At 31.7% G+C, this 12,044-nt stretch overlaps 2 protein-coding genes across 2 annotated transcripts; both read right to left on the bottom strand.

Moving 5' to 3' along the window:
• Positions 1 to 365: 365 nt before the first annotated feature.
• LOC114879845 (DEAD-box helicase Dbp80) lies at positions 366 to 2,848 on the bottom strand. Its single transcript, XM_029195175.2, has 8 exons — positions 2,634 to 2,848; positions 2,084 to 2,304; positions 1,915 to 2,007; positions 1,606 to 1,823; positions 1,344 to 1,521; positions 1,026 to 1,263; positions 783 to 945; positions 366 to 712 (listed from the first exon to the last, which is right to left on the bottom strand). Exons 1-8 carry the CDS (start codon positions 2,694 to 2,696, stop codon positions 459 to 461), a joined length of 1,428 nt encoding a protein of 475 aa, XP_029051008.1. The 5' UTR covers positions 2,697 to 2,848; the 3' UTR covers positions 366 to 458.
• A 513-nt stretch (positions 2,849 to 3,361) lies between these two features.
• Positions 3,362 to 12,023, bottom strand: LOC114880781 (RNA-binding protein 33-like). The gene is made up of 11 exons (XM_029197163.2): positions 11,910 to 12,023; positions 11,254 to 11,353; positions 8,530 to 9,089; positions 7,590 to 8,449; positions 7,327 to 7,502; positions 7,086 to 7,259; positions 6,715 to 7,026; positions 6,489 to 6,642; positions 6,272 to 6,402; positions 4,805 to 5,419; positions 3,362 to 4,042 (listed from the first exon to the last, which is right to left on the bottom strand). The coding sequence occupies exons 1-11, from the start codon at positions 11,918 to 11,920 to the stop codon at positions 3,869 to 3,871; spliced, it is 3,267 nt and encodes a 1,088-aa protein (XP_029052996.2). The 5' UTR covers positions 11,921 to 12,023; the 3' UTR covers positions 3,362 to 3,868.
• Between the last annotated feature and the right edge of the window lie 21 nt (positions 12,024 to 12,044).

Here is a 12,044-nt window from a genome sequence, read left to right as displayed (position 1 = left end):
TAAAGAACCTAATAACCCTCCTATTAAAAACAAGTTTCCCTCTTATCTCTGCCATTGTGATATTCTTTCAATATAAATATTTTATTAGAATGCATAATGGTTAAAATCTAATTAAATAAGTCATAATCGTACCAAAACACGTGTACTGTAACATTTCCTTGCACAAATTATTTTTTTTCTTATTATGTAACATATAAAAATACCATCTTTGTTGTGTATATTTTTTTATGATTCTGTGATATTTGTCATCTAATTACAGCATCTTAATTCAATAGACAACAATCAGAGTTATATAATTATCGTGAAAAATAAATGTGTAATATTCACCAAAAATGTGCTTTGGAAAGACATACAGAGATCAGATATTAAGAATACAAATGTCTATTTTTTAAAAGAAGTATTACAATATGTTTACGCCTATTTAATAGAAAGCATAATTGTATCTCTTACATATCAATCTAGGCTCCAATTTTTTCTATTTCATCTGCATCTTCCGCATCAAGATAATGTATTTTCTTTCCAAAATGTTTTTCTATATCTTTGCAAAGTTGCATTGCATGTGGTGAATCTATTAGGTTAATAGCAATTCCAGATTTACCGAATCGTCCTGTTCGACCGATTCGGTGTAAATACGTTTCACAATCTGCCTGTCGACTTTGATCCATTGGAAGATCGAAATTTACTACTATAGTTACTTGTTCAATATCGATACCTATAAACAATACCAAATGGTTACGATTCTTTAAACGTTTAACAACTGCAAACAAACAGCTTGTTATTACCTCTGGCCAAGACATTGGTTGTGATGAGAACTTTTTCGAGACCAGCTCTAAATCGATCTAAAACTGATATTCTTTGTTCTACAGTTAATTCACCGGATAAAACAGCTACCGCATGACCATCTTTCGTCATTCTTTCCGATAACCAATTGGCTGTCCTTCTGGTCTATATTTAAATGTAAAATAATGTTTACAGTTTCGAAGTAAATATAATATTAAACTATGGAAAATTTAGAAATATCTTACGTGGCAAAAAATAATTGCTTGTCCTATTGTTATTACACCATAAATATTAGTAATAGCTGCATATTTTTCATCTAAATCTTTGCATCTCACATAGTATTGCTTAATGTTATCTAAACTCTCTTCTTCTTTCAACAATCGTATTATCAAAGGATTATTGACTATAATTTCTGCAAATTTCATTACTTCTGGTTCATAAGTTGCGGAAAAGAACATCATCTGGCATGTACGTGGGAGTTGCCTGTAAATATTATTTTAATATAAATGATGTGAAAAGATAAACGTGACATCTGAACTCTGAAATGTGCTGTTAGTCATTACTTGTGAATACGAATGCATTGATCCTGATGACCTTGTGTTGCAATCATTACATCTGCTTCATCCAAAACGAAAACCGATATTTTACTTAAACTAAAGAATTTGAATTTAACAGCCCAATCTAATACTTTTCCCGGAGTTCCAATAATAATGTGTTCTGTAATTTTTGATCCACGACTTACTGAAATAATTAAAAGGATTAAACTAAATTTCTATTTAAAAAGTATGTTTGAAAATGATAAAATTAATATTAAGCGAATATTACTTTCTTCTCCTCTAACAGCATATTTTATTTTTATTTCACTACAAAATGCAGACATTTTAGCTGCTACTTCTCCTGTTTGTATAGCTAATTCATAAGTTGGCGACAAACAAAGTACTTGAGGGTAATTCTTAGTAGTATCAACTCTACTAAGCATTGCTAGCACAAAGGCTGCTGTTTTACCAGTTCCAGATTGTGACTGAGCAATCATATTTTGAGGCCTGCAAATAATTTTTCACATTTTATATTTGTCATATATTTTCTATATCTAATATATATTTAAACAAGCTTTAATTTACAAAAGAAACTTACGGGTCAGCAAGCAAAGTAGGTAATGCAGTTTCTTGAATTTTTGATGGGGCATTGAATCCCATAGAATATACTCCTTTTAAGAGGGCTGGTTTACTATAATGAATATTGTAATGTATAATTCAAAAAGGACTGTATTCATATAAAGGAGTTAATAGCTAAAAATACTAACAGATGAAGTGCTTCAAATGTTTTGACACTGTATAATGGGGAAGATGGATCTTTTCTCTGAATCTCTAGATCCTTTGTTGTTTCTATCAAGCCCTTACGTATAATTTTTTGAAGTAAAGATTTTTCTGCAGGGGAGATCTGTTCGTCTGTTCCATCATCACTCTTGGAGTCTGTACTTGCATTGCTGTCTTTAACAGGTTTGTCTAAATTTAAGCTGGACACCTGTTGATAATGATTAAAATAACAAACAACATTGTTTTCTACCAAATGAATTAAATATCGAATGAAACAAAAAAGAAACAACAAAATTTCAGTACAAAAAAAAAAGCGTCGTTATATAGGATTTTGAAATACAACATTCAAACGTAAAAGTTTGTCTCATTTAAAATAATTAAAATCAATTTGATTATTAAATAAATGGCAGTAATATGAAACCAAGCAATAGAAATATGGAATGAACGTATCTTCTCGAATTATGAACGTATATATATACATACAATAATAAACAGAAATAAGGTTACGCCGGTGGTGTATATGGAGAAAAACATTACCTTCGCAGATAACTTTTCCTGCTCGTCTGCATATTTACCCCAATCAAGTTCAGTTGAAGCCATGTCGATATTGGTACATTTACAATAATTCAAGAAACCCGGATTTTTAATTAAAACATTAAATTGACAAATACTGATTTACTAAGTATTTTTTTCATGAAAGATCATGAAGTGTCTTGTAGAGTGTAATCTGTGATTAGACATATAAAAGGATCGGGTATGCCTTTGTTCTCGAGGGGTCATAATTTTGGGGGTTTCAGACACCCCCGGGTGAGGTTAGCGCCATCTATACAAAGCGGCGGAAACTACTTACCGACTACAGTCGATAAGTATTTTCCCGACAGACGGCGCCAGTATACATTTCGGAAAATCGATAGGTAAGTTGTCGAATAGTTTCCGCCATTTTTGTATAGATGGCGCTGCGATCGAAAGGCAGGAGCGCACTCCTTCCTCTTCGGCGTCAGAAAACATACTGACGCGCTTCGCCGCGAGGCGGCTGATTTATATTCCCCGCCGCGACCGACTTTCATTACTCGCGTAAAGTAAATATAGTTCATCAAAATGTCAATAAATGTGTTAAACATATTGTTGTACATCTGATGGCAATAAACTTAACTAAAGTTAAAGAAAATATTTAACTTTTAAGTAATATTACGACACAAGATTGGTGAGAGTGTATACACATACACATTAAAATAGGATTATGATTAGTGTTTAACAGACACGTCTTTGTAAATATAATTATCATTAATGATATTTAAATTTAAAGTATTACACATCATTCATTTGTAAGTATAATTTATGTCCTGTATAATGACATGTGTTATGTTTCTGTGCTTAAAATTATAAATTAATTAGCTTAGCACTGTGCTACACATTAAACTGTAGCATTTAAATGCATAATATATTATTAAATCTACCACATGTATTTCCATATGAAATATACATTGCATTTGACATATATACAAATTGAATTATTCTACCTTCATTCGTGAAGGTATATTATACAGTTTATTTGCAGCCAAAAATATGTTCCTTTTGAAGTCTTTGCATATTGTATGTTTTGAACAAAGAACTCGCAAAATATAAAATGCATGTTAAATTATATGCAGGCTGCATCAATGAATCGAAAGGTCGTTATTTTCTTAACATAATTACAAATAATACTATATATTTTTTCTTCTTTTTTTTTTTTTGGTTCCGATATATTAGAAGAGATGCATTTGATATTTTCCTTAAGAAACTTTCGCAACTCCAGTTGTGGTCTTTATTCCGCTCGATTGCGATACGAGGCGAACTGTTATCAGCGAAAGGTCTAGCATTTTACGTTGGTATTTTTTATGAAACACCATAGCAGCGGACTGCGTCTTAAACACAATTGTTGCACTACGCTCGCCCATTTGTATGCTCTACAACAGGAATAATATAAGCAAATAATTATTAAATTAAGAAATATAGTTTTTATTTAAAAAAATAAAAATAAAAAAGAAACAATATGATAAATTGGTTACAAAAATATAATAAAATTATAATAACAAATTAAGCAATAAAAATGACTAATACCATTGTCAAGAGATAAACCACATATTAAAAAATACAGTAGCCGCTCAATAAATTGTTAGGAATGTCTCACATTTACACAAATTATAAACTCATGCACGCGTAACTTGTTTTATCATTATACGGCGTTACGTTTAATTTGCATACTGGCTATTCGATAAATAACCACTTCTTGAAAAACCTGGTCTCTAGATTCCAGAACTTGATTATTTATCGAGCGGATACTGTATTGAAAAAACGAAAAACTCATTTTAATTTTCTTATGAAAATAACTGCACATTATCAAATATAAAATAAACATAAAATGAAATTAAGACAATGATCTTATTGCAATTACACTGGGATACAACTTCTTGTACTAAATATACTTTGGTAAGAAATTGACAGAACATTTAAGGACATTATAGTCATTAATACAAATAATTGAATATTTCAAATAAAACAAGCATGACAAAAATTATCAAAAATATAATTAAAAAAACAAAGTTTAATAAAGTTATAAAAAGAAACTGTTTTAAAAATAAAAATAAACACCATACGCAAAGCTTTATAAATTTGCAATACTATCGCCAATAAGCATTAAAATTTTGTTTTCATGCAAAAATAGTCACCTCGATTGTCCCGATGCTTTGACACATACGCCTAATTTGCGCTTCAGAAGTACTTGCTGCTAAATTTTCTACTCTCACGGTATTTGTTTTTATTTCTGGTACTTTTTTTTGTTGAATCGACGCTTTTTGAAGTACAACTCTTTGATTATTGTGTGTATTAACAAAAACTTTTTGCGCATTAGCATTTGTTACTTCTTGTACGTTAATTACATTTTTCTGCAGATTTCCTGGTGACTTTTGTTTAACAATTCTTTGCGGATTACCTCCAATTCTTTGTCCGGTATTCGTTATTTTTTTTAACACATCAGACTGACTTTGTCCAACTTTTTGAACTCCACCTTGGATAGTATTAATTACTTTTTGTACCGGCGGTTGACCCTTTTGCAGATTTGATACCGTTTTCTGTATGCTAGTAGCAACTTTTTGTGTATTTGATAAGGATTTTTGGATTACGATTCTTCTAGCTCCAGTCTGAGAATTCAAGACTTTTGCATGTTCACCGGCTTGGTTAATCGTGTGTCCTGCGTTACTGTCTTTTGCAGAATCGACAGAATCGTTGGATTGTACAGTTTGTACTGTTCGAACGATTCGTATGCACGATGGTTTCTCCATAGCCTATAACAAAAATAATCAAGATGTATGTGTTAAATTACTGAATCTCGTTAAACAGAAAAACATAATTAATGAATTTACACACAAAAATACTTAAATATGGTTCGATATAAATTTATATTAATTAATAAAAGAATTGATCGATTAAATAAACATTTGTTTTAAACGCTATACTACATGAATAAATGTTAGCAACACACAATGAACAAGAAATGATGATATAAAATATAAAGAAAAGAAATAACTCAAAACTTGGAGGAAATGAAAAGGAACAAAAAGTATTTAAAAATATATAGTTTATTGAAACATGTGTAAAAAATATACAGAAAAATCTAATAGATGTGTATGTATATATATACAAATATATATATACACATATTTTATTTATTAATATTTTGTTTAAAATTTGTATGCTGTCATTTGAACAATAATAAATACTTAAGAATGATTTACCCTTTTTTCCTAGTGGCTAGAAAATGCAACAACGCATTCTGCTATTCAACAAAAAGAACTTTGAAGTTGGTAATTACCAAAATAATTTGTTTTTATATACATGCGCCTGTGTGTGCACATACGTCAAATACATATGTACACTATATTAAGATTTATGTACAATATATTCAAAAAACGAATACCATTTCCGCGTATTATGTACAAATAAAATTTTTACTACGTGAACACGTTTTACTTGATTCATGCATTAAGCAGAGACTGCTTGTAATTGTCTCCCAAAAAATGGAGACTGCGTACACTATTAGCTATTTCTATAAGAATAAATGTTTAAAAAAGACACTCGTTTCAAATTTCATACGTAGCTAACAATTGAAAAAAGAAGTGACTATTTTAGTGTTGTACCTCTGTAGTTTGTGTATTCATAGGACGACCACGTCCTCTTCCAACACCGGTGTGTCCTTTATTTACGGAAGCATCTTTTACAACTCCCATAAGCGTCGACGTAGATTTTGTATCCTGCGTATTTTCACCTGCTAGAAAATGCAATACGCACGTACAAGTAAGTACATTTCTGAGTATTATTATTTGTTTTTGCAGCTTATGGGAAGATAATACATACGCGTACTACTGTCGATTTTTGCCTCTTCATTTTGTTTCTCCATTGCGGCCATTTTTCGCCTATTTTCCTTCTCACGTAAAATCTTTTCTCTGAGCCGCTTTTGTTCTTCCATTTTTTTTCTATACTCCTGCATTTCCGGGTCATTATCTTCGTCCTAAAATGATTTATATAGAAAAACTGTATATCATACTAAAAGAAACAAAATTATACATACGAAAGTGCATACTTTTTTTTCATTGCCCACAGTATTCAACGTATCCACCGTTCGTACTTCTTGAAGATTTCTGTTGCTAGGTTTTATTCGCTTTGGGCTTAAATCTCGTAAAGGTCTATCCGACGAGTCGGGAATTCTTTTCTGTGGTAATCTAGGTCTTATCGATGGATTTGCAGATCTGTTATTTGATTTCTGTACATGATTTTGGTCGTAATTATCACGGTATGAGTTTGACGAAGGTGCTCTGCTTCTTGAAACATGATCGCTCCTGGTTTTCGATGACAAATCTCGATCACGATAACTTTGATGAACTCCTCTATGATCCTAGTGCGTAATAAATGTTTCAACTAAAATTCCTCTATACTAATTTCTACTTTACTTACATCTTGGTAACTGTCCTTCTGATCCCACTGATCTGATTTATACTTTGAGCTGTATTCATAGCTACTTTCCCGTGGGTAATTACTATCCGAAGGATACTGCTTACTCGGTGCTGAACTCTGACTTTTCTGAGGTTTGTTTTCCTGCCATACATCCGAAAAGTATGCATACGGGTCCTACGTAAAATAAATTACAGAGTGTTATCCAAAACGTTGGGAAACACACGGGTCTCGAAATACTTACATCGCTCTTATTTTGTTGATAATTTTGTTGGTAATGCGACGAGCCTTGTTGTGTTTGATTATACGAACTTTGATTTTGATAAGAGATAGCAGACTGGGAAAACTGACTACCAGGAATTTGAGACGACAAAGATGGTTGTTGTTGCTGTTGCTGGGTGGAATCCCATATGAGTCTTGCTGTTCAGAATTTAGAAGAGAATACCGTGAGTGAAATGAGCAACGAATTAAATGATTTTCTAGATAGAAGTTTTTTAAAGCACTTACCATCGTTCGTTGATTGAACAGATCCTCGAAAGTGAGGATTGATTAAAATCTTGTGCCCTGGAGGTAAAGGTACATTGGGTACATTGGAAGTGGACTGTTGCGGTACAGGTAACGTATTAGTATTAAATTGGCTGGTAGGTACTTGATCGGAATAGCCGGACCTCGAATCGTATACAGGACGATTTTCAAACGGAGGCTCTTGAAAAGGTGGTCTATTTTCGAATGGTGATTGATTGGGTATTTGCACGTTTGGATGATTGATAAGCGGTGGCCCCTGGGAAGATGTTTGCCGTGGAAAGCCTTGCATAGGTAATGGCTGATTTCCAGCTTGTAACAACGGCGCCGATGTTCCAGGTGGTACCACTGAATTCAGATTTCCAAGAAGCGATCCTCCAGCATTTCCTTGCAACACCGGACCTTGATTATTTTGCATCAATCGTTGCTGGTTGTCTTGCATAAGCACGCCGGAGTTTTGAAACGGTCCCGGTTGAATTTGGACGTATGGTGGTTGATTAGGAGGATGATTGTACGATGCTCCTGGTCCTGGTCCTGCCAACCCACCACGGTGCCCATAATCTATCCTCGGCCCAATTACTCTAGGACCTCCTACTTGACCTTGAAATTGATTAGGATTCAATTGTGGTCTGTTGTCTAGAAAATGTGTCGGACCTGGTGGAAGTGGACCATTTGTAGAATAATGCTGGAAAGGTTGTACTTGAGAATTTTGTTGTTGATAAATAATCTGTTGATTCTGCATGTTGCTTGGTACTCCAAGGAGAAACGGTGGTCTCGTTTCAAGCAGCGGAGGTCTGCACACTGGTGGTTGACCATCAAAGTTTGTGCTACGCGCATTATTAAACCTGGAATATATTCTATAAGCTTTACAGGTTGACCGACGCGATAACTAATTAGTATAACAGAAGTAAAGAGAAAGGTGTACCTTGGATTGAAATTTCCAGTATTTTGTATGTTAAATCTTCCACCGCGACTTCCTCTTGTGCTTCGACCTCTTCCTCGGCCTCTGAACGAACGTTCGGCTGTTACTACGTTCTCTAAAGTTTCTGGTATGTTATTATTCATTTTCGGAGAAACTATGGTTCTTTCATTTTGAAATCTGTTCCTTCTTTCCTTGGCCTCTTCGCATTCATCGTCTTCCAAACCTTGCCCATTTCCAGAATAGATTTTTGCATTCTTTTGCAACTTCTCTCGCAAGTCCCCCTTTCCAATGTTACTTGATGTGTTAACGCTATCGATCGCAGAATGTTCATCGTGTTGACGCGTTTGTTCGCTTTTGTACTCGTTAAGTTCATCTTGCTCGTAATACTTTGATTGAATCTCTAGCTGATCCCCGTCCTCGTAAAAATCATTATCATCGCGTCTATCGGTTTTGCTTCTACTAAACTCTATATTTTCATCTTCGCCATCTAAGTCGTCGAGTCCGTCGGTAACTCCTAAGTCCAGTACATCATCTGTCTCCTCTTCTCCCTTATAGCTATTCTGCTGCTCAGGGAATTAAATTGCCAAATATTTGTAATGAAAATATGATATTTAGCCGTGATCGTTACAATCTACGCTTAATTAAAATATATATTTATAAATGCATAAGAAATTATTTTTTTTTTTTTCATAATTAAAACGGATATACGCAAGAGGTTTGGGTTTCACATCACCATACCAGTTTCTTGTAACTCTATCGCTTTTTCTTTTCTTTCTTTCTATTTTGTTCTTGTTTTAGTTTACTTCGCTAAGATTTAAACGCAATTATTTCATTAATGCTCGTCATAGAACACGAGTTCAATTCATGCAGATGAGTAATCAAACACAGGTGTGCATATGTATCTAGCTATATGCGAAGTGGTGTAGTACTATACGAACAAATGATTAGAACAATCATGAATGTTCCTTCAGTGAAATGATAACGTGTCTTCCACTTCGTGATACAGAATTATTATAAATATTTAGTACAATGCATTACAACTTCAGAATACAGCAGCATGATATATCACAACATGATACATTTTACGTTTGCATACTATTTCATACTATGAGTGAATTTTAACATTCAACATTATCATTAATAAACTGCTACATTTATAAATACTAAGAATATTTCATACTACTGTTTCTTTTTATGAAAATAAAATCAGATAAATGATCTTAAATGCTAAAAAAAAAGTGGTACAATCCGTTTTTAGAAAATTAACAGTATAACTTTCTTACAATATTATTTTAATAGTATAAAAAATTGGACGTACTTTTAAACAATGTTTTAATGAAATAATTCACGATGTATCATTGCCCCGACTCCGAAATTTTCATTAAAACATTCTTCGGAACAAAGATGTTTATACCTGGACACGTGTATACCAACATGTACATTGTAAGTAATAGAATTCAAAAATATTTTGAACTACAATTTGTTGAAATTGTGTAAATAACATTTTAACGAAATTATATATAATAGTGGTATATAATACCATTGGTCTGACCCATTGTTAACAACAATTTTGTTTACAATCTTTAATATTATGTTTTTGAAACAACAGGGGAAAGGAAATATATGACAAAACATACATTTGTTTTAAACAGATATTAAACTTACATTATCCAGGATATTTAATGCAATAAAGGTCTGATTATTTATAAGTATATTGAATTTTATAGATACAGAAAAAATGTTGAATTTGTACCAGTCTGCTAGAAAATAAGAATCTAAATATGAAATTTACATTGCATACATGTAAACTGAAACACAATAACTAATAATGTAATATGAATATCAAAAATAATTTACATTAAATTGCATTTCATTTTCCCTGTATTGATTCTCAGCATGTTATATTCTTATTCTACATAATTCATGTTTCATCTTCACAGTGGATTTTCATGTTTTCCTAGTTACAGTTGTATCAAAAAACATTACAATAAAATTTTATAAACCCAAGATTAATATTCAATAACATTTGAAATACAAAATTTTCAGCTATGCAAAAATGGAATAATTTTCACGCATTTATTTCCAATATTAGATATTATGATCTATTATAGTAAACATATTACAATGTAAATTTACAAATTTGATGGAATCCCTTGGTTAATTAATATCATAAATAGGACACTTTAATAAACACATAAATTTCATACACAAAGCAGTTGCACATACAAAGAAATAATGATTTGTTTTAATCATAATAGCCTTATACAATGAAAAAGTATGTAGTATGAAGTTACAATTTAAGATGTATCCATACATCTTAATATCTTACAACCTTACACACAATGTATATAAGCCATAAGCGAATAAAGAAATGTTATTAATATTTAATTATTTTCTTCTACACCAAAATATGTTATTTATATAGCACATGGAAATAATTCATGTTGCAATTAATCCATTTATGTTCAATAATCCATTATCTTTTAAAATATTTAAAAGAAAAATTTCAATAAATTCATAATTTCAATAATCATATTAGTTTAATAACTATTCTAACAAATTCTACATAAAATAATGGGACCATAAATGGATTAAAAATTCTTGACTCTGTAATCAAAACTTAAGCTTTTATAGAATTTCTAATGTAGTATCATATGTATCACATGGTATATAACAATACTCTAACTTTTATTTAATAACAAAATAATGGTCCAGCAATATGCTCACCCTATCCAGTTCATAGTCGTCTGCTAAAAGAGCCTCTTCTTCATCATTGCCTAGATTATATTCTTCATCTCCAAGATCCTCATCCAATATAGTTTCATCACTAGACAAACAATCATTAACAATGACCAAAAAGAAAAACAACAACTGTTTAATGTTACAATACATTGATGTACAATGAAGTGTGAAATTCCCATATTTATGGTATATGTATACATGATGTAATATAATATTAATCAACTACAAATTTTTCAATTACAATTCACACACAAAAGAATTAATTTTAAATCGGTAAAAAATTTACGAGATCAATACAAACAAGTGATTTACCAAACGAATGGTGCTCTCAGATTAGAATAAATCTTAACAGTATGTAGCAAATATTCAAGGTATAATATTGTTTATTATAAATACGATTATATATGAGAAACAAATTAACTAAAGAAAAGAGTGTATTGAATAATGTTTGAAGAAACACAATATACGTCATTTTAACTTGTGGTGGCAACTCTAACCTCCATGTTTATTAAGGTAGATAACACCTATTTTTCGACAAGAAACATTATTACTGGGATTACGTAAAGTAAGCAGATAATTAAGATGAACATAAAAATTACAAAACATATTTATATATCATGATAAAAGAAGAAATTACTTACTGTTCCGACATTGTACATCCAACTTCCGATTGCTTCCGATACTTTGGAGAAAGCTGCAATATCTATGATGGCCGCGCGACAGCAAACTTTGCGTGGGTTGTATCGATTGTTATTTTCGACATATCGATAACAAAT

The sequence above is a fragment of the Osmia bicornis genome, chromosome 2, assembly GCF_907164935.1.
Source record: "Osmia bicornis bicornis chromosome 2, iOsmBic2.1, whole genome shotgun sequence".
Taxonomy (NCBI): domain Eukaryota; kingdom Metazoa; phylum Arthropoda; class Insecta; order Hymenoptera; family Megachilidae; genus Osmia; species Osmia bicornis.
This window is presented reverse-complemented; position numbering and strand designations above follow the sequence as displayed.

What these genes read in the sequence shown, in the direction of transcription:
- LOC114879845 (XM_029195175.2), bottom strand. Translation starts at nt 2,696, where the DNA reads ATGGCTTCAACTGAACTTGATTGGGGTAAATATGCAGACGAGCAGGAA. An exon ending in AGGAAAAGTTATCTGCGAAG is followed by an intron (nt 2,305 to 2,633) that starts GTAATGTTTTTC and finishes CATTATCAACAG; the next exon opens with GTGTCCAGCTTAAATTTAGA. An exon ending in AACCAATGTCTTGGCCAGAG is followed by an intron (nt 713 to 782) that starts GTAATAACAAGC and finishes TATTGTTTATAG; the next exon opens with GTATCGATATTGAACAAGTA.
- LOC114880781 (XM_029197163.2), bottom strand. An exon ending in ACTGGAAATTTCAATCCAAG is followed by an intron (nt 8,450 to 8,529) that starts GTACACCTTTCT and finishes AATATATTCCAG; the next exon opens with GTTTAATAATGCGCGTAGCA. An exon ending in ATCAACAAAATAAGAGCGAT is followed by an intron (nt 7,260 to 7,326) that starts GTAAGTATTTCG and finishes TATTTTACGTAG; the next exon opens with GACCCGTATGCATACTTTTC.